Below are 27,700 nucleotides of genomic sequence, written 5' to 3' on the forward strand. Positions count from 1 at the left end.
TTATTGAAGAAACAAATTTTGAAATTTTTCGAAAACAATTGGAAACGCTATCGCTCCGGTAAAGAGTCTCTGGTAGCAACTCGTCATATCTTATAAATGTACTTGTCTCAGAGTCGCTGCCGCGACTCTACATATACCAGAAAGCGAAATCTCTCGCAGTATGTATCGTCGGATTTATCGAATAAATAATCTATTCTTCTATAACCACGGTGTTCGCATTTTATTTCGTATCACCCGTCTCACTCCTTCCTGCGTATCGACACGAAGGCAGAGCGTTGAAATAATCATAAATAAAATCGAATTATTTCGTGTCCGTGTGCCTCGCCAGGCGACGCAGTACGAAGGAGAGGTAAGGAAGTCGTGAGTGTGCGTGACACCAAGCCACGCTCTCACCTACGTAGTACATCGTTGCGTTGATCGAAAACTTGGCTCCTTGGCTTCATATTCTCCTTACTAGCGCTCACCGGTTCCAGAATCAATTTTGCCGATTATCCAATTAATAAAACGCTTCGAGACCCGTCTTTCAAACCACAATGCATACGAGAGGTAAGATATTCACATTTTTATATTCTTTGACGTAGTCACATCTCTGCGCTGCTATTTCTGCGTTTTCTTTACTCTTTTTGATCTCATCTAGCTGCGATCTCTCTCCCTCGCATTCACTGAATGCCTATGATGAAGGATCGATATAGTACACATGAAAGTACAGCTACTCCCTGAGGCATTTTCGACAACCCAGTGAAAACGAGGGAGAGGTAGAGTCTCGGGACAAGTACATTGACAGCCCTGTCGTCTGCTGGCCTGAGGCTCTCGCCGAGACTATCTTTTCTCTGAATAAAACGATTCGCGGTGGTGGGGGTAAAACTGGCATGTCATTTTCTAGAATTGCGGAGCTCAAGAGATGTTTTGTTAAGCGAAAATTAGTTTGGAGACTAAATTTCAAAATCTCTTTCGAATGAGCCCGAAACCAACACGATCAGTAGCGTAATTGCTGAGAAAAAACTTTGCACAGGCTCAAGATTATGCAAAAGTTACTAACACATTTAGAAATTTGACATGTCTGTATATAATACCATCAAAGGCCTCATGTCCCTCGGTCTAACTTCGCGGCGGTGTCGCGGACTGACGTCACATGCCGAGAGCTCGAAAGTCACCAGCCGAAGTTTCACGTCATGTTGACGTTTGGGGTTATGATGTTATGAAGTGCGTGCAGAATAACTAAAAATAATTTTCGTCATCTAACGAAGTGCATATTACTATTTATTGCATTAAATTTTGTGATATACTAAACCAGTATCAAAGCGGCCGCGTAAATGTAGTCTGTGATATGTGTGCGAAAAAGGATATAAAAAATGCGCGATTCATATGTCAACGAAAACTTTTCAAGATTTCATTATTTTGTTCGACTGGAAATAAGCGTTAACTAAAATAATCTTTCAAGTAAATCAGAGTGCGAGAAATATTGTCCAGTGTAATTATATCGTCAGTAGGCTAGGTTATATATATGAAGGCGTCGCAGATTATATATATGAATAAATACAACAAAAACACACAGAACTGTTAGAATGATGTTGTAAACTTTAATTGAATAAATGTTTTCTAATTTATTTCTCATGTTTCCCATATTTTGCTTCATATTCAGTTTGGCTCTGCCCTCTCCGATCCTTGTTTTCACTCCATCGGTTTGCAGCGGATCGATACATATCATTAATTAATTGCCTAATATGTGTCCTATGATTTTCTACTATTTCTTCATGCTGATTGTGGTAACGTGATTCAAGAGGTTTCCAGCTATGATCATCAATCTCACATTTTGTACATCAGATTCTCAAAACAGTTTCTGGTCTTGATATACGTGTAGTTATTCTTTTTCCACCTGGTCTGTCGAGTAACAAATTTTGAAACTTATTCCAAAAAGTCTTTGGATGCTTTGTTTGCTGATCATATGAAAAGTCGAATCTTTGGAATGCAGTAGGCAAACACAAATTTTGACAACAATACTTATGAAATGACATGTATGTTGAGTATTCTCACTTTGCAAACTACAAATGTGGAATTATTAGTGAAAAGATTCATAACGCCAAGTCTACAGTGGCTCAGTTTTGGATGCGATCAAATATAATGCCTGCTAACATCCATGGGAACATACAGAATTTCTGAATTCAATGTTCGTTATGTCATTTCAATGTAACATCATGACTTTTGCCAACTTTTCTCTATAATACTATAGATTTGGATTATTGAAATACAGCAAAAATCTGCGAATTATAAAATTAATATACTGTGCCATTCATTTTACTTTTTGACTCTCACCTTAACATGAATATGAAGTGAAAAATTCATTAGAAAAGTCTTCAGTTGCTCATTTATGGATGGATTTGAAATTGCTGTCTTCCAAACTAATTGCTCAGATACATTGAATCGCAGCAGATACCTGCGAACTCTGAAATTTCTGTGGATAAATATATATGCGACGGATCACCCCTTATCTTTGATTATGGTAATATGTAATGGAACTTTGTTCAGCAAGTTTTAAAGTGTTTCTTTTCAAATAGTATTGAAGTTTGTATTACTGCGGTATAGAGCGAATACCTTCAAACTTTCATATTTTTGTGTCGCAGCATGTGTGCCAATTATTTAAATTTATTACTTCAACCGTAACATGTCATCTCAAAAATTCATCACGAACGTCTTCAGCTTTTCTAAATTCCTAAATTTTCCTTTTTCTATACTATTCTGAGTTTTTAAATTTCTAAATGCATTTTTTAATTCTCCTGAAATTGTTTTTCTCTAAAACCAATGCAGGTATCTTAAACGTCTTTGAATTCCGTTGCTCTGTTGAATTAAGTACGCTTAGTTTTTTTGCTTCTCTGAGTTCTGACATAATAAATGTTTCCGGGTGCCTATTTTCTGCAACTATCAAAATGTAGATAATTGGATCTCAGCGGCCACTTGCAAACTTTGGAAATATATTTGATTGGGGGCACGTTTTGGATGAAATGAAATCTCTAGATTCAGAATGCAAAAGCGACATTTAAAGTGGGCAAATCTGTTGGATTTTTCGTGTTATGAATTTGATCTATCTTTCATTTGAATTTTGAAGAAAAGGGATAAATGAAATCTGTTCTATTAAGGAAATCTTTACGTCAGTTGTTTCTTGGTATGAAGACTTGGAAAAAATCGCCAAAGGCCAAGGACAGACCGGTGACGAAATATTTCCAGAACAATTTTGACTAAAAATAGATCTTATTTCGTGGAAACCAACGTTATAAGCCGAAAATCATATTACGGCCCACAACACGCATTTCTTCATGCTCTTGGGTTCCCAATAGACAAAACATATTAGAACACAAGAAGAAAAATCACCAAAGTCCAAGACCAAACCAGTGCCGAAATATTTTTAGTACAATCTTGAAGAAAAATTGGTCTTTTACATGGAAACTAACATTATAAACCGAAATTCATTTCCCGGGCCTCATCCCAGATTCTTCCATGCTGTTGAGTTCCTAATAGGCATAACATATTAGAGTAGAAGAAAAAATAGCCCAAGTCCATGGACAGACATGTGACGGAATATTTTCTGTACAATGTTGACGAGAAATTTGTTGTTTTTCGTGGAAACCAATGTTATAAGCCGAAAATCATATCTCGGCCCGCAACACACTTTTCTTCATGCTCTTGGGTTCCAAATAGATGAAACATATTATAGTACAAAGAAAAAAATCGTCAAGGTCCAAAGACAGACCTGTGACGAAATATTTCCAGTACAATTTTGACGAAAAATAGATCTTATTTCGTGGAAACCAACGTTATAAGCCGAAAATCATATTACGGCCCACAACACGCATTTCTTCATGCTCTTCGGTTCCCAATAGACAAAACATATTAGAAGACAAGGAAAAAAATCACCAAATCCAAGACCAAACCAGTGCCGAAATAATTTCAGTACAATTTTGAAGAAAAAGTGGTCTTTTACGTGGAAACCAACATTATAAACCGAAATTCATTTCTCGGGCCTATCATCCCGGATTCCTCCATGCTGTTGAGTTCCTAATAGGCATAACATATTAGAATATAAGGAAAAAAATCGCCAAAGTTCAAGGGCAGTCTTGTGACGAAATATTTTCACTACAATTTTTACGAAAAATTGGTCTTTTATGGTGGAAACCAACTTTATAAGCCGAACATCATACCGAGGGAAAATAAGATTGAGAAAAGTACATTTATGGTCCCTTATTTGCTGATAATTTCATGAAAAAGATTATCCCATAAAAATTGTTGGTATGAGAATGCAATCTATAAAAATATACTAAGTAAATAATTCATAGAAATTTACCCTAGGGAAAAAAAGGTTGGGACAAGTACATTGATGGTCTCTTGTTTCTGGATGACATAGAAAAAAGATTCAGAACCAGGAAAAAAATTCTATAGAAATAATAAACGAAAAATTGAAAACTTCAAAAAAATTCAACAAAAATAAAAAACAATCGAAAAAATTCTGTAAAGAAAAATAAAAAATTTTCAAAAAAATTCATAAATATTGGACAAATTGAAAAATAAACTATCCAAGTTACATGCAGTATAAAAATGTATGATATCAATTGGAGGTCAAGTTTTTATTGATAATTTGAAATATTTATCGAACAAATCGCAAACTTTAATTGAAATTCATGATAATTATTTTCAAGAAAAAAGTTAATGAAAAAAAAGTCATAACGGAAGTTACGTGCAGTACTAAAATGAATTATATCAATTCGAGGTCAAGTATTTATCAGTTATTCGAAATATAATCTCCGGCGACAAATGAGCGTTGAGAATCCTTGTCGGGCTCACAACGTTTTATCAAAATTACTAAAAAATTAATGGAAATAAAATCATTAAAAATTCACATGAAAGTCATTCGTTACTTCAACAAGATACACACTGTAAAGAATCGATTCCCCTCCGACTTTCAGGATCCCCTGGTATTATTCACAACATTCAACTTCGATTGGATCGGTACAAATTATGTTCAAATACGTCTTAAACGTACTTGTCCGGCCCATCACTTTTTATTCAAATTGCTCATTCGAAAACAAATCAAAAACGAAGTTAATGCATGTGTTAATATTAAGGAACAGTAATTCCCGAGAAAATAATTTTCCTTCGAATCGCTCTTGTCAAAATGAAACGAAAATGAAAGATGAAGTTGATTAATCTATTTATATTATATGGAGTCATAATTCACAACAAAATCATTTTTCTTCAAATTCCAGGAATCCACGTGTCGTACTCGACTAGTGATATTTATCAAAATGTGTACGTGACTATAGAAAAAAAAACATTGCATGGCTGAGTAGGTTCGAAAATTTCTAGTAATGCGCCTGATTATTTCTCATTTTCATTGGTTCTTACCGAATGGTATGTGTTCACTGAAGAAAATCAGAAGTGGATATTGCTATACGAACTTGCGAACAATCAAGTTCAAATTACTTGGAGATATTATTTTTATTTCTATCCATTTTATTATATTTGTCATTATAGAACAGCCCTAATTTGTTTTCGAATGAGCAATTTGAATAAAAAGTGATGGGCCGGACAAGTACGTTTAAGACGTATTTGAACATAATTTGTACCGATCCAATCGAAGTTGAATGTTGTGAATAATACCAGGGGATCCTGAAAGTCGGAGGGGAATCGATTCTTTACAGTGTGTATCTTGTTGAAGTAACGAATGACTTTCATGTGAATTTTTAATGATTTTATTTCCATTAATTTTTTAGTAATTTTGATAAAACGTTGTGAGCCCGACAAGGATTCTCAACGCTCATTTGTCGCCGGAAATTATATTTCGAATAACTGATAAATACTTGACCTCGAATTGATATAATTCATTTTAGTACTGCACGTAACTTCCGTTATGACTTTTTTTTCATTAACTTTTTTCTTGAAAATAATTATCATGAATTTCAATTGAAGTTTGCGATTTGTTCGATAAATATTTCAAATTATCAATAAAAACTTGGCCTCCAATTGATATCATACATTTTTATACTGCATGTAACTTGGATAGTTTATTTTTCAATTTGTCCAATATTTATGAATTTTTTTGAAAATTTTTTATTTTTCTTTACAGAATTTTTTCGATTGTTTTTTATTTTTGTTGAATTTTTTTGAACTTTTCAATTTTTCGTTTATTATTTCTATAGAATTTTTTTCCTGGTTCTGAATCTTTTTTCTATGTCATCCAGAAACAAGAGACCATCAATGTACTTGTCCCAACCTTTTTTTCCCTAGGGGAAGTTTATGGTTTGATATCACGCCTTTTTTCTCAAAAGATCCTCATTTATGTTATGACGGTTATAGGATTTTAGTATAAATTTCTATGAATTAATTGCTTAGTACATTTTTATAGATTCCATTCTCATACGAACATTTTTTATGGGATAATCTTTTTCATGAAATTATCAGCAAATAAGGGACCATTAATGTACTATTCCCAATCTTATTTTCCCTGTGTATGATGTTCGGCTTATAAAGTTGGTTTCCACCATAAAAAACCTATTTTTCGTAAAAATTGTAGTGAAAATATTTCGTCACAAGTCTGCCCTTGAACTTTGGCGATTTTTTTCCTCATACTCTAATATGTTATGCCTATTAGGAACTCAACAGCATGGAGGAATCCGGGATGTGGCCCGAGAAATGAATTTCGGTTTATAATGTTGGTTTCCACGTAAAAGACCAATTTTTCTTCAAAATTGTACTGAAAATATTTCGGCACTGGTTTGGTCTTGGACTTTGGTGATTTTTCTCCTTGTCTTCTAATATGTTTTGTCTATAGGGAATCCAAGAGCATGAAGAAATACGTGTTGTGGGCCATAATATGATTTTCGGCTTATAACGTTGGTTTCCACGAAATAAGATCTATTTTTCGTCAAAATTGTACTGGAAATATTTCGTCACAGGTCTGTCTTTGGACTTTGGCTATTTTTTTTCTTCTACTCTAATATGCTATGCTTATTGGGAACCCAAGAGAATGGTAAAAAGCGGGTTGGGGGCCGAGATATGATTTTCAGCTTATAACGTTGGTTTCCACGAAAAAGGACCTATTTTTCGTCAAAATTGTACTGGAAATATTTCGGCACTGGTTTGTTTTTCCACGTTGTTGATTTTCCCCCTTATCTTCTAATATGTTTTGTATAATAGGAGCCCAAGAGAGTGAAGAAATGCGTCTCGTGGGCTGTAATATGATTTTCGGCTTATAACGTTGGTTTCCGCGACAAAAGATCTATTTTTCGTCAAAATTGTACTGGAAATATTTCGTCTCCTGTCTGTCCTTGGCCTTTCGCGATTTTTTCCAATTCTTCATACCAAGAAAGAACTGATGTAAAGATTTCCTTAATAGAACAGATTTTATTTATCCCTGTTCTTCAAAATTCAAATGAAAGATAGATCAAATTCATAACACGAAAAATCCAACAGATTTGCCCACTTTAAATGTCGCTTTTGCATTCTGAATCTAGAGATTTCATTTCATCCAAAACGTGCCCTCAATGAAATATATTTCCAAAGTTTGCAAGTGGCCGCTGAGGTCCAATTATCCACAGTTTGATAGTTGCTGAAAAAAAGTACCCGAAAACTTCTAACATTTATTATGCCAGAACTCAAAGCAGCAAAAAAAACTAAGCGAACTTAATTCAACAGAGCAACAGAATTCAAAGACGTTTAAGGTACCTGCATTGGTTTTGGAGGAAAACCATTTCAGGACAATTCAGAAATGAATTTAGAAATTCGAAAACTCACAATCGAGTAGAAAAAGGAAAATTGAAGTATTTAGAAAAGCGGAAGACTTTTGTGATGAATTTTCTAGATTACATGATACGGTTGGAGTAAATGATTTGAATGATTGGCACACATGCTGCAACACAGAAATATCAAAGTTTGGAAGTATTCGCTGTATATCAGTCATACAAACTTCAATACTATTTGAAAAGGAACACTTAAAAATTTGCATTTACCTTACATATTACCATAATCAAAGATAAGGGGTGATCCGCCGCATATATATTTATCCACAGAAATTTCAGAGTTCGCAGGTATCTGCTGCGGTTCAATGTATCTGCGCAATGAGCTTCGAAGACAGCAATTTCAAATCTATCCATAAATGAGCAACTGAAGACTTTTATAATCAATTTTTTACTTCATATAGATGTTACAGTTAGAGTCAAAATGTAAAATGAATGGCACAGTATTTAAATTGTATAGTTTGCAGATTTTTGCAGTATTTTAATGATCCGAATCTACAGCATTATAATGAAAAGTTGTCAAAAGTCATGATGTTACATTAAAATGACATAGCGCACATTGCATTCAGCAATTCTGTAAGTTTCTGGGGATGTTGGTGGGCATCATATTTGATCGCATCCAAAACTGAGCAACAGTAGACTTATCGGAATGAATTTTTTTTATAATTCCATATTTGTAGTTTGCAAAGTGGAAATACTCAACATACATGTCATTCTATAAGTTTTGTTATCAAAATTTGTGTTTGCATACCGCATTCCTAAGATACGACTTTTCATATCATCAGCAAAAAAAGCATCCATAGGCTTTCTGGAAAAGTTTCCAAATATATCACTCGTCAGACCTAATGGGAAAAGAATAACTACACACTATACCAAGACCAGATGTTTTTTTGAAAATCTGATTTACAAAATGTGTAATTCAAGATCATGGTTAGAAACCTCTCGAATCATGTTACCACAATCATCATGAAGGAGTAGAAAATCATAGGACACATATTAGGGAACGAATTAATAATATGAATCGATCCGCTGCAAACTGATGGGGTGGAAACAAGGATCGGAGAGGGCAGAGCCAAACTGAATATCAAGCAAAATATGGGGATGTTTAAAAATAATGACGACACAAGAAATAAATTAGAAAACATTTATTCAATTAAAGTTTCTAATATCATTCTAACAGTTGCGTGTATTTTTGTTCTATTTATTCGTATATATAACCTATGTACACATGATATATAATCACGCCACTGACAATATATTCGCACTGGACAATATTTCTCGTATTCTGGTTTAATTGAAGGATTATTTCAGTTAACACTTATTTCCAATCGAACGAAATGATGAAATCTTGAAAAGTTTCGTTGACATATGCATCGCGCATTTTTTATATTCTTTTTCACACACACATCACAGACTACATTTACGCGGCCACTTTGATACCGGTTTAATATATCACAAATAACAAAATAAATAGTAATATGCACTTCTTTAGATGACGAAAATTATTTTTTTATGGATCCCGCACGTACTTCGTAATGTCGAAACTCTGTTCATACGATCAAAAACTGACACATGGTTTGTACATTATTATATGTATATCGATCGAATTTATGACTGCTGTTACCAGCTGTGCTGCGCCGTGTGCTACGTTCTGAAGTTGACGTTAGATTTCCAATCATCAACAACTAATTTCAACAACCAATGACAACGTTTAAAAATGGATGTCATCAGATCCAACCAATCAGAAACTCGAGAGCATCAAAGTGCCTTTGATTGTGCTGTAAATATAGACGCATAAATTCTAGAATGTGTTGGTAACTTTTGCATAATCTTGAGCCTGTGCAAAGTTTTTTCTCAGCAATTACGCCACCGATCATGCTGATTGTGGGTGGAATCGAAAGAGAATTTATTAATTAATCTCCAGTTCAATTTTCAAAGCCTCAGATGACTCAGGAGTTTCGTAATTGAACAAAATGACATGCCAATTTTACCCCCACCACCGCGAATCGTTTTATTCAGAGAAAAGATAGTCTCGGCGAGCTCGGGCCAGCAGACGACAGGGCTGTCAATGTACTTGTCCCGAGACTCTACCGAGTCTCTTGATACTAAAATCCTATAACCGTCATAACATAAATGAGGAACTTTTGAGAAAAAAGGCGTGATATCAAACCATAAACTTCCCCTAGGGAAAAAAAGGTTGGGACAAGTACATTGATAGTCTCTTGTTTCTGGATGACATAGAAAAAAGACTCAGAACCAGGAAAAAAATTCTATAGACATAATAAACGAAAAATTGAAAAGTTCAAAAAAATTCAACAAAAATAAAAAATAATCGAAAAAAATTCTGTAAAGAAAAATGAAAAATTTTCAAAAAAATTCATAACTATTGGACAAATTGATAAATGTACTATTCAAGTTACATGAAGTATAAAAATGTATGATATCAATTGGAGGCCAAGTTTTTATTGATAATTTGGAATATTTATCGAACAAATCGGAAACTTTAATTGAAATTCATGATAATTATTTTCAAAAAAAAAGTTAATGAAAAAAAGTCATAACGGAAGTTACGTGCAGTTCTAAAATGTATTATATCAATTCGAGGTCAAGTATTTATCAGTTATTCGAAATATAATCTCCGGCGACAAATGAGCGTTGAGAATCCTTGTCGGGCTCACAACGTTTTATCAAAATTACTAAAAAATGAATGGAAATAAAATCATTAAAAATTCACATGAAAGTCATTCGTTACTTCAACAAGGTACACACTTTAAAGAATCGATTCCCCTCCGACTTTCACGATCTCCTGGTATTATTCACAACATTCAACTTCGATTGGATCGGTACAAATTATGTTCAAATACGTCGTAAACGTACTTGTCCGGCCCATCACTTTTTATTCAAATTGCTCATTCGAAAACAAATCAGGACTGTTCTATAATGACAAATATAATAAAATCGATAGAAATAAAAATAATATCTCCAAGTAATTTGAACTTGATTGTTCGCAAGTTCGTATAGCAATATCCACTTCTCATTTTCTTCAGTGAACACATACCATTCGGTAAGAACCAATGAAAATCAACTTCATCTTTCATTTTCGTTTCATTTTGACAAGAGTGATTCGAAGGAAAATTATTTTCTCGGGAATTACTGTTCCTTAATATTAACACATGCATTAACTTCGTTTTTGATTTGTTTTCGAATGAGCAATTTGAATAAAAAGTGATGGGCCGGACAAGTACGTTTAAGACGTATTTGAACATAATTTGTACCGATCCAATCGAAGTTGAATGTTGTGAATAATACCAGGAGATCGTGAAAGTCGGAGGGGAATCGATTCTTTAAAGTGTGTACCTTGTTGAAGTAACGAATGACTTTCATGTGAGTTTTTAATGATTTTATTTTCATTAATTTTTTAGTAATTTTGATAAAACGTTGTGAGCCCGACAAGGATTCTCAACACTCATTTGTCGCCGGAGATTATATTTCGAATAACTGATAAATACTTGACCTCGAATTGATATAATACATTTTAGTACTGCACGTAACTTCCGTTATGACTTTTTTTCAGTAACTTTTTTCTTGAAAATAATTATCATGAATTTCAATTAAAGTTTCCGATTTGTTCGATAAATATTCCAAATTATCAATAAAAACTTGGCCTCCAATTGGTATCATACATTTTTATACTTCATGTAACTTGAATAGTACATTTTTCAATTTGTCCAATAGTTATGAATTTTTTTGAAAATTTTTCATTTTTCTTTACAGAATTTTTTTCGATTATTTTTTATTTTTGTTGAATTTTTTTGAACTTTTCAATTTTTCGTTTTTTGATTTACTTCAACATGCAGCGTATCTGTCACTTTATTTCTTGAATATGCCATAATAAGTTTCAAAATTGTGGTTCGGGAAATTTTGAAGTTTTTTGCTCCATAGCACCAAAGTTTGTATTACTGGTACACAGCGAGTACCTATGAACTTTGATATTCCTGCGAAGCGGTAGGTGTGCTAATCTTTTCACTATTTGGTTCCAACTGTAATATATGAACGAAGATACATGAAACACTTATGCGTTCTGTTCACTTTCAAGTGGGTTGTCTTTTTTTCTTTCACTTTTGGCATAATAAATTTTATGAATTGGTGGTAATTTTTTCTGTCTGTATCAAAATTTAGATGAAGAAATCGCAGCGGATACTTGCAAACTTGGAAAATTCTGTGTATTGGCATGCATGCCAGGCATTAGTACTTCCTATTTTTGATTATGGAATATGAATATCTACAAATAATAAAAATTATACATGAATAATAGGATTTGGATATGGATTATAAATAATAATCAATAATAAAAAATAATGATAAATGTTACAGAAATTCAGCGATGGCCTGTTTATGAATGGCATAAGAAGTTATGTTTTCAAAATGCAATGCTCATATTAAAAAGTAAGCAATTCTGTTGGTCTTGACGCACTTCATACTTTTTCTTTTGTTCGGTTGAACCTTGGTGGCTACATGCAGAGTTTGAAAATTTTGTGCATCAACGTGGGTGCGTCAACTTTCTATCTCTGGGCATGATAATACGAATGGAAAAGATTGCTTCAAAAAGTCCTTGGAAGCACGTTTTTAAATGAAATAAACATTGCTAGCATTAGAATTCAATAAACATATGTGAAAATTGTGAATTCTGGTGGACTTGGTGAACATTATATTTATTTTTTCTTTCTCCTTCTGTTAAATTTTAAAGAAAATCAATCAAAAAATTCGTTTCATTGAAAAATCTTCATATTTTCTTTATTCACAATGATTTCATCAAAACAATTGAAAACAAAATTTATAAATGACGGGGGAAAATTCCACAATGATCCAAAATATTGAAAAACCTTGCGGAATATGATTTTAATCCCACAAATCTATGGACACGTTCGAAATGGTTGAAAAATTGAGGGTATCACTTCAAACATTCGAAGAATATCAAATTGTTATAAATTGTATAAAACTTAAAAAAAATAATTGAAGAATTTTTTTTTAAATATCACAATAGAAACATTGGAGAACTTTAGAAAATCTTATTTAAGAATATTTTTTGTCGTTTAGAACTACCACAGAAAAAAGATTTGATATCAAGCCGTAAAAATCCCCTCTCGGAGAAAAAAAATTTGGACAATTTCATTGATGATCGCCCGTTTTCGCATTATACCACAAAAAATGTAAATAAAACTTCTTAAATCACACAACGAAAATGATTTCGAACCGTAAGAAAATATCAAATATATTACAATCCTACAGCATTCGTGTATAATATTCTTCACTAGTATACTGATTGTGCGGTATCAGTCTTTTTTCCACAAATCAGATGTTACAAGCCAAAATCATATCTCGACCTCCAACCCGCTTTCAACCATGGTTTTGGGTTCCTAATTGACGAAACATATTAGAGTACAAGGAAAAATATCGCTAAAGTCCAAGGACAGACCTGTGACGAAATATTTCCAGTACAATTTTGACGAAAAATGTCTTTTTGCGAGGAAACCAACGTTATAAGCCGAAAATCATATCTCGGCCTCCAACCCGCTTTCCACCATGCTCTTGGGTTCCTAATTGAAAAAACATATTAGAGTATAAGGGAAAAATCGCCAAAGGCCAAGGACAGACCTGTGACGAAATTTTTCCAGTACAATTTTGACGAAAAATAGGTCTTTTTTCGTGGAAACCAACGTTATAAGCGGAAAATTATGTCTCGGCCCGCAACACGTATTTCTCCATACTGTTGGGTTTATAATGGACAAAACATATAAGAGTACAAGGAGAAAAATTGCAAAAGTCCAAGGATAGACGTGTGACAAAATATTTCTAATTCAATTTTGACGAAAAACAAGTCTTTTTTCGTGGAAACCAACGTTACAAGCCGAATATTATATCTCGGCCTCCAACTCACTTTCCACCGTGCTCTTTGGTTCCTAATTGACAAAACATATTCGAGTACAAGGAAAAAAATCACCAAAGTTCAAGGACAGATCTGTGACAAAATACTTCCAGTACAATTTTGAAGAAAAATAGGTCTTTTTTCGTGGACACCAACGTTATAAGCAGTAAATCGTAAATAATTCATAGAAATTTAAACTAAAATTATATAGTCATCAAAACATAAATAAGGAACTTTCGAGAAAAAAGATGTGATATCAAACCATAAACTTCCCATAGGGAAAAAAGGTTGGGACAAGTACATTGATGGTGTCGTGTTTGCTGATAATTCCATCCATAAAAAAAAACTTGGAAACCGATGCCTCATTTTTCTTATTTGATTCGAACAGCTAAATCAATTGAAAAAAATTCCATTTAATTTACCTGCAGCATTAAAATTTATTATATCAATTCGAGGCCAAGTATTTTCTAATGAATTGAAAAAAGTTACCACTTGAATTACGTGCAGCACTAAAATTTATGATATCAATCGGTGGACAAGTATTATTATTAATATTAAATTGTTCTAAGAAGCTTTTAAATCCAAAAAAAAAATCACATGAAAGCTAGTCATTTGTTACTCTATGGTAGCAGAGACTTATAAGAAAATCGATTCTTTTCAGACTTTCAGGATCCTTTGGTATTATTCACAAAATTCGACGTCGATTGGATCGATACAAATTATGTTTAAATATGTGTTAAAAGTACTTGTCCGGCCCATCACTTTCCGTTTAAATTGTTTATCTAAATAAAAATCAGGGCTTGTCTAGAACTGATGGATCACAAGTATTCATGCAAAGGGAATTGAGAGAATTATCTTCAAGTAATTTTTACTCAAGTGCACTAATTTAATAAAAAAGGGAAGCAAATTGTTCCGCAATATACAAGGGATATTATTCTGCATCGATAAATGAAAACAATTGTACATAATATATATGTGCAAGCTTCCAAAATAACTCTCCAGTTTATATTCAATGACGGCAATTTTTGCTTCCCACTTATTCTTCCAGCGAACGAATTCCATTCAGAATAAGAAATAACCTATATTAATATTAAGAACATTAAAGTAATAATGAATCGCATTTCATCAAATTTTTAACCAGATTCTGCTGTACAATTTCGTTTTTTATGATTGATTTTTTATTGAATGAATAGTGATGGGCCGACAAGTACTTTTAACACATATTTAAACAAAATTTGTATCGATCCAATCGACGTTGAATTTTGTGAATAATACCAAAGGATCCTGAAAGTCTGAGAAAAATCGATTTTCTTATAAGTCTCTGCTACCATAGAGTAACAAATGACTAGCTTTCATGTGATTTTTTTTGGATTTAAAAGCTTCTTAGAACAATTTAATATTAATAATGTTAAAATTTGGAGTTACTAATAAAATACTTGTCCACCGATTGATATAATAAATTTTAATGCTGCAGGTAAATTAGATGGAATTTTTTTCAATTGATTTAGCTGTTCGAATCAAATAAGAAAAATGAGGCATCGGTTTCCAAGTTTTTTTTTTTGGATGTATAATAATACAGTAATGATAAAAAAAGATCTCCAAAAACTTCCACTTTTTGCCACTAGTGGCGCGGTAGTCTACTTGCACCATCCATATAATAATTTGTTACGCTATGGTGGCAGAGACTTGGAAGAAAATCGGTTCTTCTTAGACTTTCAGGATCCTTTGGTATTATTCACAATATTCGACGTCGATTTTGGATCGGTACAAATCATGTTTAAATATGTCTTAAAAGTACTTGTCTGGTCCATCACTTTTCTTGTCATCCATTTTCCATTCTTAGCTATGTTAAAATGATTTTATATTTTTTTCCGTAATTGATCATGCTATTATTTCATCATGGTAATATCAGGGAAGGGAAATTTGAATTAGTAATGAAAATATAGTATGATCATTTGAAACTAAGGTTGCGAACCGATAATCGATATCTTCGCGCATCCTAGAAGAACGTTGAGGAAGCACCGATAAGGACTCACTCTTTCACGACTCGGCGTGAGTACCGTGGCTCTCCGTTTCCTACTAAAGCGATTTTCAAAGAACGAAAGATTTTACAACGACGAAGGCTTTCCCCTGGATTACGAATTAGGACTCGAGATTATACTGTCGACGCACGGATTTATTGTTCCGCGATCATTATCTCCGGCCTACCAAGTAAGTCGTTTTTGCTCTCTGTAAAGTCGCGACGGAAGGTAACACGTGGCCGACGGCCATCTTTTGTCCCGGCTACATACGCACTCGCCAAGTCGTTTCCCTTTTCTCCCCTGATTGCTCTCCGGACCTGTCGGGCTCGTTTGAAAGGAATTCATCTCACTTTGCCCAGATTTTGTCCGAAGATTCGAACGACAGGCGCCCACCGGCCCATCGATTTCGAGTCTCGTAGCCGCCCCCCCCCCCCCCCCACTCCTCGTTCAGCCATCATTTAGTTTATTATTCTGTTTTTCCTGCTCGATCATTGTTATCGCGATTATTTTTTTTGTCAACTTTTTGATTATAAAAATTAACTAGTGCCCAGACCAGAATTTGTGAAGAAATAAAGCCATATTTTGTTATTTTCTTTCTTTTAGTTCGTAATTCTGAGTTGACCATTTATTTTTTCTTCGTCCCCTCACAGTCCCCTCCCACTTGCAGCTGTTCGACTGACAGAGGTAAGAAATATCGTCACAACGTATACGTGCTCTTTTTTTTAGTAGTACCAGAAATATGATGTAATTAGTGTACTGCTCATTTATTACTGACGTTCTGTTCTAAAAATTTACCTTCAAAATAGAGTGTCTCGTTCCATCTCGGATTAAGTGTTCTCCTCTTAATTTTCGTTTCCAGACGATGCTTCTTATCGGGCAACAGAGTCACTCTTACGTACGGATCTGAAGTCCCTGAAAGATCCTTAGCCGGCAGATCTTTACCCTAAAACAAGAAAGAGCAGTTTTCAGTGGTTGTTTATAGATTAGACATAGAGATTTGTTACTAGTAAAATCACTATGTTCACAACTAAGCCTAACCGCAACGGTAGTGAAAACGTTTGAGCCGGGGCTCACGCACGATCGCAAACGGTACCACGGGCGGTACAATGCGATACATGCCTTTTGCTGGCAGTAAAGAGCTCAAACGGTTAAACGCAAGTTTACTCACTCTGGCCGACGTTGTCATCTCCCAGGTCTGGGGTTTCTTAAAAATTATTTTTGAAAACATCCAAACTTACGAGACTCTTTCTCTCTTTCGAACTATTATTACGGAATTCACAGGAAAAATTTTCTGAATTCATACTGCTCATACATATATTTTGCAACAGTATGATATGAGCTAGAGCACGCCGTTACATGTGTGTTCGAGCTTCCCATATACGTAAAGAGTGGGCATGAAAGGAAAACAAGTGTAGAATTAAATTCGTTCTGATAATAATAACATTTTACTGAATTTTTAATGTTTCATGAATCCAATCAAAAAAATAAAAAAGTTATTTTTCTTTTCCCTTTTTTTTTCTTAATTATAATAATTTACAATGATTAGAATATCAGGTATTTTTAGCAAAGATATAACGAAAACAATCTCGCAAACGCTCGTTTGGATTGATGTAGAGCAGTCGCGGTAGCGACTCTGAGACAACTACATTTATGTATGACGAGTCGCTTCCAGAGAGTCTTTACAGGAGCGAGAGTGTTTTTCAACTATTTTCGATAACTTTCAAAATTTGTTTCGTTAATAATTAAATAATTACAGTATTTCAGTGAATCCTGCAAGTTGACGTATTTTTTATTTTTTTTTCTTTCGATCACGACTTCTATGTTCTATGTCGCTCCGCATTAAAAAGATATTAATTATCTATTTTTTGATTTCATCAAAAAATGTTGCGTATTGTTTCACACACATTTCTGATGTTTATTTGTTTTTTCTTTCGTGACGAACCTAGTTCTATTAGGGTGGTCCTTAAAAGGGGTGTGTTCGAATTTCTTTGCTCCCAGGGGTTCAGATGCTTCCAAATTAATAAAAAATAATTCCCTGAAAATTTGAGCTTTTAATATTAACTCTAAGATAGTCCGCATTCCAACCTAAGATTCTTATGGAAATAACATGAGAAAAATTCCTTTCGTTTTTTAGTATTTCATAACTCTGGAACAAGTAAATTCAAAATTTCGAGACGTACATATTTTCATAGAGAATTTGACGCTCTACAAAAAAGGTCTCTTATGATTTCTAGCTAAGTCTATTGGTTTAAGAGTTATTTGAGCTCAAAGTTTAATTTTTTTTCTCATTATAAATATTATCAAAGACATTTATCAAACCCTTAGGGGAAAAAAGGTTGAGACAAGTACATTGATGCTTCCGTTATCACGAAAAATGTAATAAGCATTCCTTAAAAAAAATTATGTAGCCAACTGTAAATAATTTCAACAGAACGATTGGAAAAAATTTCACAAACTTTGAAAAAAAAAAACAATACGTTATAACAAAAACTAATCGCAATTCGTTTGTAAAGTGGAAAAAATTCAAATAAAACATGAGAAATAAAAAACTGAAATATCGCACTTGAAAACATTTTGAACAACGATGCCCCATTTTTCTTATCTTATTCTAACAACTAAATCAATTAAAAAAAAAAATCCATCTATGTTACTTACAGCATTAAAATTAATAATATCAATTCTCGGCCAAGCATTTTCTAATAAATTGAAAAAAGTTACCACTTGAGTTACGTGCAGCACTAAAATTTATGATATCAATTGAAGGATACGTAATTTATGAGTAACTCCAAATTTCAACATTATGGAATTGTTCTAAGAAGCTTTTAAATCCGAAAAAATCACATGCAAGCTAGCCATTTCTTACTTTATGGTGGCAGAGACTTAGAAGAAAATCGATTATCTTCAGGCTTTCAGGAGCTTGTGATATTATTCACAATATTCGACGTCGATTGGATCGATACAAATTATGTTTAAATATGAGTTAAAAGTATTTGTCCGACCCATCACTTTCCATTAAAATTGTTTATTCAAATACATATCAAGGCTTTTCTAGAACTGATGGAGCACAAATATTCATGCAGAGGGAATTTAGAGACTTATCTTCAAAAAATTTTTCCTTAATTGTACTAATTTAATAAGAATGGAAACGAATTGTCCTGCCATATACAAGGGATGTTTATGTGCATCGATAAATAAAAAACATTTTGCCTATTAAGTATGTTCAAGCTTCCAAAATAACTCCCCAGTTTGTATTCCAATGATGGCAATTTTTATTTCTCACTTCTTCCAGCGAACGAATTTCATTTGACATAACTAACCTATACTATTATTTAGAACATTAAACTAATACTAAATCGCATTTCAATAAATTTTTTACCGGATTCTGCCGTTCAATTTCGTTTTTTTATGATTAATTTTTATTTGTATGAATAGTGATGGGCCGGACAAGTACTTTTAACTGATATTTAAACATAATTTGTATCGATCTAATCGACGTCGAATATTGTGAATAATATCAGAAGTTCCTGAAAGACTGAAGAGAATCGATTTTCTTATAAGTCTCTGCCACCATAGAATAAGAAATGGCTAGCTTGCATATGATTTTTTTGGATTTAAAAGCTTCTAAGAACAATTCCATAATGTTGGAATTTGGTGTTACTCATAAATTACTTGTCTTTCGATTGATATCATAAATTTTAATGCTGCCCGTAACTCAAATGGTGACTGTTTTCAATTGATTAGAAAATACTTGCACGTAAATTAGAGGGAAGTTTTTTAAATTGATTTAGCTGTTCGAATAAAATAAAAAGAATGAGGCATCGGTTTCCAAAATGATTTCAAGCGTGATGTTTCGGTTTTTTATTTTTTACTTGTTATTTGATGCTTTTGATATTTTAAAAAATAGATACAGATTAGTTTTTTTTTTAATATGATGTTTTTTCAAGATTTGTGAAATTTTTTTCGAATTGTTCTGTATTTTTTTTATAGAGTCATTTTTTTGCAATTTAAAAAAAAAAAATTCATATTTTTTTATGGATGTATATATTTATCAGCAAACAAGGGACCATCAATGTACTTCTCCCAACCTTTTTTTTCCTCGGGGATAAAAATATTCGAAATAAAAACAATATAAAAAGAGAATAATCATATTACAAAAAATGGAATTATTGGATACCAATGTATGGACGTTAGATTTTTTAAGAAACCAAATGAGCGGCCGTGCCACACTTTTGCAAATCACAAGAGCTCAAAAAATTTTCGAAAAATATATTCAATATATCGAATATATATTTGAATGAATATAAAATCATTGCCCACCTGTATTATGCGTAGGATGAGAGTTGTGTTTTGATAGTCATACTCGAGGCTGAAATGAATTTGACCAACATTCTCGCTCGGTTCCGTATTGTCGATGTACATGTCCACCAATGAGATTGATCTACTTTGTAGAAAAGCCTTCTGCGACAAACGACAAGTGTCACGAGAAGGGGGCGCATATTAATTCATTAATGAACTTATGAATGATAAATTCTTCCCACATAATTTTTACGACATCAAACAAGCAGAGATGACACCAAGAAATTTAATAGAAAAAAGCTTGCTGTCCAAAGTTTTTTAGTGGTTGTATAAAGAAAAGACATATTTACGAGTAAATAGAAAGGCAAAGATGTAGGGGGGAGCGGGGAAAACGGGATACCTGAAAAATTCAGGAAGTGTTTTTGACTTTTTTTTCTCGACTTCTATATTTGTCCGAAAATCAACGAAAAATATATTTTTTCTAAAATACCATGTTTTTTTTTTTAATTCCCATTACTGTCTATGATATATCACAGATATAGGGGAACGTAGAGCAATGAGGATACCATAAGCAATTAAGCTAGATGTATCAGTTTACATATAGTAACGAAACGCTCTAGTCAACCCGGTCTGAACGCCGCCACGCGCCGGTTCGAGCTACTTTAATAGAAAAGGAGCAGGTATGAAAGTAACGTGAGAACGCGGAATTTCGATTTTGAAGAATTTAACCATTCGGATTTATTCAATTTTTATCGATTTTACACAATACATTTTTTTTTTATTTATTATTTTGATCGTGTTCAACAATTATGAGAAATTTTGTTTCGCTCGCCGTTTCGAATTGAAGAATTTTGAATTTACTCGTTTTTCGCTTATTTTCCAAAATAAAAATAAAACGGTTTCGATAATTCAAAAGTGTTTTGATTTTATGCAACAAAAAAAATTATTATTAAATTGAAGCGATACAATCTCAAATTCGTACCGCGACCTTTTGAATTATCGATGATGTTACGGAATTTACAAAATTTACAAAAATAAAAAGTTTTAGATCTGACTCGGGCTCAGTTGTAACAAGTTTGAATTAAAAAAATTATAATCAAGAAAAATTTACAGAATTTACAAATTCACAAGTTAATTTACAAAATAAAACATTCCTGATTCTAGCAAGCAAAAGAAGAAATAAAAATAGGTTAAGTTAAGGAACAAACTCCAAGCTCTGGGATTGAAACGTCACCGAATCGCTCCGAGATCCTGAACATCTGCAAAGTTAGGTAATTTACCGTCCACGGCCTCTGGAATTGAAACGTCACCGAATCGCTCCGAGATTCCAGGCATCCAGGAAATTTTAGGATAGGTTAGGTTGCTTGCCAAAATCAGGAAGAATGTTTGAGGTCAGCCTTTTTGTTCCGAGTCAGAATTTTGAGGAAGGACTGCCTACCGAATGAGTCACGCAGCGCTTCTTATACCCGTTTCCACACCATAAAATTATCAAACGCCGAATTTTCTGTTTTCGGATCGATACCGCGCATCTTTTCGTAACGTGACTCGCGATTGGCTCGTTGCCATGTTTCGTGCCTCACCATTGGCCGAGAGAATTATCATGTGATGCGCGAAATACCGCTATTATGATTTACAGAATTATTTTACAATGAAAAAATCAAAAAATTTACTCAATTAATCATTTAACAATTTTTACAAATGTTTTATGTCATAACAAAATTCAATTTAAAAAGATTTAAGTTGTCAAAAAATTATTGTTTGGGTCGCGGCTGGTTCGAGAACATTCGATCAACGCATGCACAGTAAAGCATATTTTGATTTTATTATTTTCAAGATTTTATTACAAACACTCCCTATTTTGACGGAGTCATCAGTGTTTACACCTGCACACAAATCATGTACCCACTCCGCAAAATTTTATCGCTGAATCCATGATTGGGTGAATGAAGAATACAAACTTTTATAAAATAAAAACATATCCAAGGTACATTGAATGAAAATTATAGTAAAAAAAAATTCCACACATTTTTGACGAAAATTGCCCCGAATTTTTTTTTTTAATTGAAAAAAATGTCAATACATTTTTTGGTTTTTGGGAGTAAAAAATAAACGGAGCTTTTTAAACTCCTGAAATGTTCAGGTATCCCATTTTGCCCGGGTCCCCCCTATAACTTTGTACTTTATATTGAAAGTTATCCATTCTTCATAAAAAAAAGTGTCCTCTAAAGAAATCGTAATTTCTAGATATAAATTTTTGTTGTCTCAATAAAGTATGACCAGAAAACAGTTACATTATTTTCGTAGTTGAATTAATCTTTATTTTAGTATTCTGTCAGATAAATGACAAGTAATACATTATTTCGTGAGTTAAAATTTGAAAAAAGTTGCTAATTTTTTACAGATATTTTAATTCTGTCATTAATAAATAAAGTATTTTAACCGAATTTGTTTATTAAATAGAGACGTTTCCACCATTCATGAATGAACGATTTGTTTTTAATGGAAGAATATATACTCACTTTGGACTATGAAGAGGATAACCGTTAAAAATTGTATTTTATCAAAGTGAGCAATAAATATTTTAGTGGAAAGATTATTCAGTAGAAATGAGAAATGATAAATGTATAGAAACCTAATAGAAATAAGAAAAAAACGTACCGATGGATGATCGCCTTTAACGTTTTGCAACTGCTTATTTTGAGCTCCAGCAGTCGGAGTGCGCGGCTCGCCGACACCACCGACTCCACTGCCGCCGCCACTACCAACACCAGCACCAGTCCCAGCACCACCACCAGCAACAGCACTGGCAGAAGCACCACCACCGCCGCCAGCAGTACTTGGAGCACTGCTACCCCCTGCTGGTGATTTGCTACCCGGACTTGCCGTAGTCCTGTGAAATGTCAAATAACAAGAAGACCAAATGGTTAATCGATACTCTCTCTCTCTCTCTCACACACACACACACGCACACACACACACACGCACACACACACCCTTTCTCTGTTTTATCTCATTCCATGTATCTCTGAAAATATGTCTTGCCATTAATATAAATAACTAATGTAAGTCAATACGTATTTGTAGTTACTAACCAGTGATTGCCAACAACTAGAGATGTACTGCGTTAATCAATATCATATCGGTTAGGCATGGTATTCTCAAATGGAAATCACATTTATGGAGTCAACGTCAACGTCCAAACATTTATGTTCTGATATGATTGAGACCATAAAAATCGTTGAATCGCTTTAGTAGTCCGATATCCATACCCAATACGCAACAAATTCATTCTACCAAACTGAATACTGATAACACAATTAGCGTGAGCTCGTGAGAGCGTGGCCCGTGTCGTGTGGCCAAACGGGGAGGGGGAAGTGCCGAAACTGCGCGCCGGCCGACGCACTAGGCAGTCTTCATCTGAACAGCGCGGCGGACGGTGCCTACTACCTAGCCTACAGGGATCTCTCGGTAAGCCTGGTCCTCATTTTTCTCTTCATTCCTGTTCTCGTGTCTCTAGTTCCTTTTTCTTATCATGTAGCTTCTAGGGGATCGAGTCCGCGATATTTATTTGTAGATTGCGCCTGACGAGAGATCGTGAGAGGGAATTGCCGGTCTCGCGGCCGGCAATCGTCCCGACTCTTTCTCCGTCGTCTAGCTAATATTTCTGGGATGGAACACGAGGACATGAGCAATATTGTCTGGCCCGAATACCGATTCCGCCTATTATTCTTACTAGTTTCACCTCAAGTCTCTCGCCGTCGCGTTATTTCCTCTCGTTGTATTACCTGGCGCCTCGCGCGCATGCTAGTGCCCTGCCTATCTCTCTCTCTCTCTCTCTCTCGTGTTGTCGCGCTTCCGGACTTACGGCGTTTAGCCCCGGCTTTGTTTACCATGTTTTACGTGCGCTCTTTTTCGTCTCGCGTATTACTGTCTCTTCGTAACCGAACTAATTTGGTTTGCCCTCGGCATTTTCGCGTCGAACAGAGTTAACTATGATATCTCTTCATCTAGTTGCCTTGCCGTGCGCGTGGCATCTTCCCTGCGCTTACCTACAGCCTCCGCGGTTGTTTAATTTTTCCTGCGCTTTACCTACGGTACTTGCTACCGTCTACCTGCGCCTTACCTCCGGTACTCGCTACCGGCTACCTACGCTTTACCTACGGCACTTACTGCCGATTGTCTTCTACCTGCGCTTTATCTACGGCATTCGCCTCCTGCGATCGTTACCTACGCGTTACGATTTAGTTCAGAGTCACTCCCTGTAATCGCTACTCATGTTTTCTTGTAAATTTCTTGTCAGCGTTAACCTGTGAATAAAATTGTTAATACTTCACTGAATCATTTGACTTGTGTCGGCTACATTCTTTCGTGTCGTGGATGGTTGCTTTTTCCCCAAGTACCCTCCCCTCTACCTTTAGTACCTCAGATTCGAGCTGAGTAGTCGGACCGTCCTCCGTCACGCGGGGAAATCACGGGGTCGTGTGTAATCTTCCAATTCGGGTGGGCGAAATTAAGTCGATTTTAATCGACGGTACGCTCGTACCTGGCGCCCTGCCCACCCGGGGCCGTGTGGACCCGTGATTCTCCTCACCGTGAGTGGAGAAGGGACGAGACAACCCTCCCGAGGGAAATGTCCCGTTACAAAGTATATGTGCTAGTATCACCCCCTATCTTTGATTATGGTAATATGTAATGGAACTTTGTTCAGCAAGTTTTAAAGTGTTTCTTTTCAAATAGTATTGAAGTTTGTATTACTGCGGTATAGAGCGAATACCTTCAAACTTTCATATTTTTGTGTCGCAGCATGTGTGCCAATTATTTAAATTTATTACTTCAACCGTAACATGTCATCTCAACAATTCATCACGAACGTCTTCAGCTTTTCTAAATTCCTAAATTTTCCTTTTTCTATACTATTCTGAGTTTTTAAATTTCTAAATGCATTTTTTAATTCTCCTGAAATTGTTTTTCTCTAAAACCAATGCAGGTATCTTAAACGTCTTTGAATTCCGTTGCTCTGTTGAATTAAGTACGCTCAGTTTTTCTGCTTCTCTGAGTTCTGACATAATAAATGTTTCCGGGTGCCTATTTTCTGCAACTATCAAACTGTAGATAAATGGATCTCAGCGGCCATTTGCAAACTTTGGAAATATATTTCATCGGGGGCACGTTTTGGATGACACGAAAATGTCTAGATTCAGAATGCAAAAACGACATTTAAAAATGGCCAATTCTGTAGGATTTGTTGTAACTTGAATTTGATCTATTTTTCCTCTTTTCCTTTATGTTTTCTAACGTTATAAGCCGAAAATAATATCTCGGCCTCCAACGCGCTTTCCACCGTGCTCTTTAGTTCCTAATTGACAAAGCATATTAGAGTACAAGAAAAAAAATCGCCAAAGTCCAAGGATAGACCTGTGACGAATTATTTCCAGTACAATTTTGACAAAAAATAGGTCTTTTCGTGGAAACCAACGTTATAAGCCGATAATCATATCCCGGCCTCTAGCCTGCTTGCGACCGTGCTCTTGGGTTTCTAATTGACAAAACATATTAGAGTACGAAGAAAAAAGTTGCAAACGTCCAAGGACAGACCTGTGACGAAATATTGTCAGTACGATTTTGACGAAAAATAGGTCTTTCTTTGTGAAAACCAACGTTATAAGCCGAAAATCATAAATAATTCATAGAAATTTAAACTAAAATCCTACAGTCAACTAAACATAAATAAGAAACTTTTGAGAAAAAAGACGTGATATCAAACCATAAACTTCCCCTAGGAAAAAAAAGGTTGGGACAAGTGCGTTGATGGTCCCTCGTTTGCTGATAATTCCATCCATAAAACAAACTTAAAAAAAAGATTTTATAAAAAATTGCTAAAAAAACTATTTTATAAAAAAAATACAGAACAATTCGAAAAAAATTTCACAAGTCTTGAAAAAACATTATCTTTAAAAATAAAACTAACCTGTATCTATTTTTCAAAGTGTCAAAAGAATCAAATAACAAGTAAAAAATAAAAAACCGAAAAATCGCGCTTGAAATCATTTTGGAAACCGATGCCTCATTCTTCTTATTTGATTCGAAGGGCTCAATCATTTAAAAAAAATTCTATCTCATTTACGTGCAGCATTAAAATTTATCAAGAGACTCGGTAGAGTCTCGGGACAAGTACATTGACAGCCCTGTCGTCTGCTGGCCCGAGGCTCTCGCCGAGACTATATTATCTCTGAATAAAGTAAATTTCGGTGGTGGGGGTAAAATTGACATGTCATTTTCTTGAATTGCGAAGCTCAGGAGTTATGTCGCAATTTGAAAATTGAACTTTCAGCTAATTAAGAAATTCTCTTTCGATTGCGCCCAAAATCAATACGATCGGTGGTGTAATTGCTGAGAAAAAACTTTGCACGGGCTCAAGATTATGCAAAAGTTACTAACACATCTATGGATTTACTGTGTCTGTACAGAACACCATCAAAGGCCTCTTGATGCCAACTATAACCCATTTCTATGGAAGCTCGGGTCCCGGGATCCCGGCTACAGAAATAATGAGCTGTGATTGGTCAGGACACTTGCTGTACCGTTCCAGCGGAATACAGTTTATGAATATATATACAAGGCCATCAGTCAGCCGTCAGTTATTGATGTTATAACAAACGGATTTTCGACATTACGAAGTGCGGGGTGACAAAAAAATATTTTTCATCTAATTAAGTGTTAAATATGTATTCATTTTATTAAAAATAGTGGTATGTGGTGTCATACAGTATTACGAAAACCAGACATATAGTGACTTTGACGTGATATATAGTACATCGATCTGTCAGTTTTTGATGGCATGAGCAAATTAATAGCAACAGCGATCTGAATGATAAAATTTCGGAGAAATAGTGCGAGCTGTATGAAATCGATTCAAAATTCTTATATGACTTGTAACGTGTTAAAATTGATCAAAACATGGATTGGCACCGTGAGAGAGGAAACGTCGGGTAACGACGGATAATTCCTCTCGAGATAAATGTTTCCGAGTCAAATGCGAGCGTTACTTCGTTTTAGTAATTTATTTTGAATATTTTATTTCACGTTGAGCGAGCGACAGCGAACGAGACGGAAAGGATAGCAGATGAGTCGAAACATCGTTGAAATTACCGCAAGGGAAGGCATAGGCTAGTCGTCAAGGTCAAAATTGTTATCGTCGTACGTCGAACTTTCGAGCAAGGGTCGCTAGCTCGAAGCCCTCACCTGGAGCTGTCTCACCTCGCGACGCGTCAACAAGCGTCGGGAATCATCGGAACATCTCGGCTGTCAATGGTCATCGTCCGTCGTCGATCGTTTAATCGAAATTCGGAATTAAGCGAATCGAAATAAAATCAAAACCTTCGAGAATAATCTAGATCCCGCGAGTAGGCGAAGGGTGGGGGGCTAGGACCCGAAAGTATAAGAACGCTGCCCTGTCGTTAAGGGAGGGCTTCGTTTTCTGGAACACTACGTGACCTGACGTATTCTTTCGAGCCGTCGCCAACCCGTCAAGAATTCGACATCACCGGAATATTGGGGAGAACTCCGTGGTCTTTTCCGGAGTATTTCTTGACTAAAACCGTAGCGGTGAGCTGTCGTTTCGCTTTCTTTTTGTGATTTATTTTGTGAAATTTCGTATCGAAAAGAGCTCTGAA

The 27,700-nt window shown here is 34.8% G+C and overlaps 1 protein-coding gene and 1 long non-coding RNA gene across 8 annotated transcripts in view; one reads left to right on the forward strand and one right to left on the reverse strand.

The window, feature by feature from the left end:
- Syt7 (Synaptotagmin 7) overlaps positions 1 to 27,700 on the reverse strand; it is a 620,424-nt gene that overhangs the window by 206,672 nt on the left and 386,052 nt on the right. For all 7 annotated transcript variants that reach the window (XM_043430280.1, XM_043430284.1, XM_043430285.1 and 4 more), the window contains 3 exons: positions 22,686 to 22,917; positions 20,049 to 20,189; positions 16,527 to 16,674 (listed from right to left, as the gene is read on the reverse strand). In XM_043430280.1, coding sequence (XP_043286215.1) covers positions 16,527 to 16,674; positions 20,049 to 20,189; positions 22,686 to 22,917 — 521 coding nt within the window. The remainder of the gene's footprint in view (positions 1 to 16,526; positions 16,675 to 20,048; positions 20,190 to 22,685; positions 22,918 to 27,700) is intronic.
- On the forward strand, positions 319 to 26,541 carry LOC122417054 (uncharacterized). The gene is made up of 3 exons (XR_006262223.1): positions 319 to 546; positions 22,736 to 23,495; positions 26,495 to 26,541. It is a non-coding gene; the product is annotated as an uncharacterized lncRNA (long non-coding RNA).

This window comes from Venturia canescens, chromosome 10, assembly GCF_019457755.1.
Source record: "Venturia canescens isolate UGA chromosome 10, ASM1945775v1, whole genome shotgun sequence".
NCBI lineage: Eukaryota > Metazoa > Arthropoda > Insecta > Hymenoptera > Ichneumonidae > Venturia > Venturia canescens.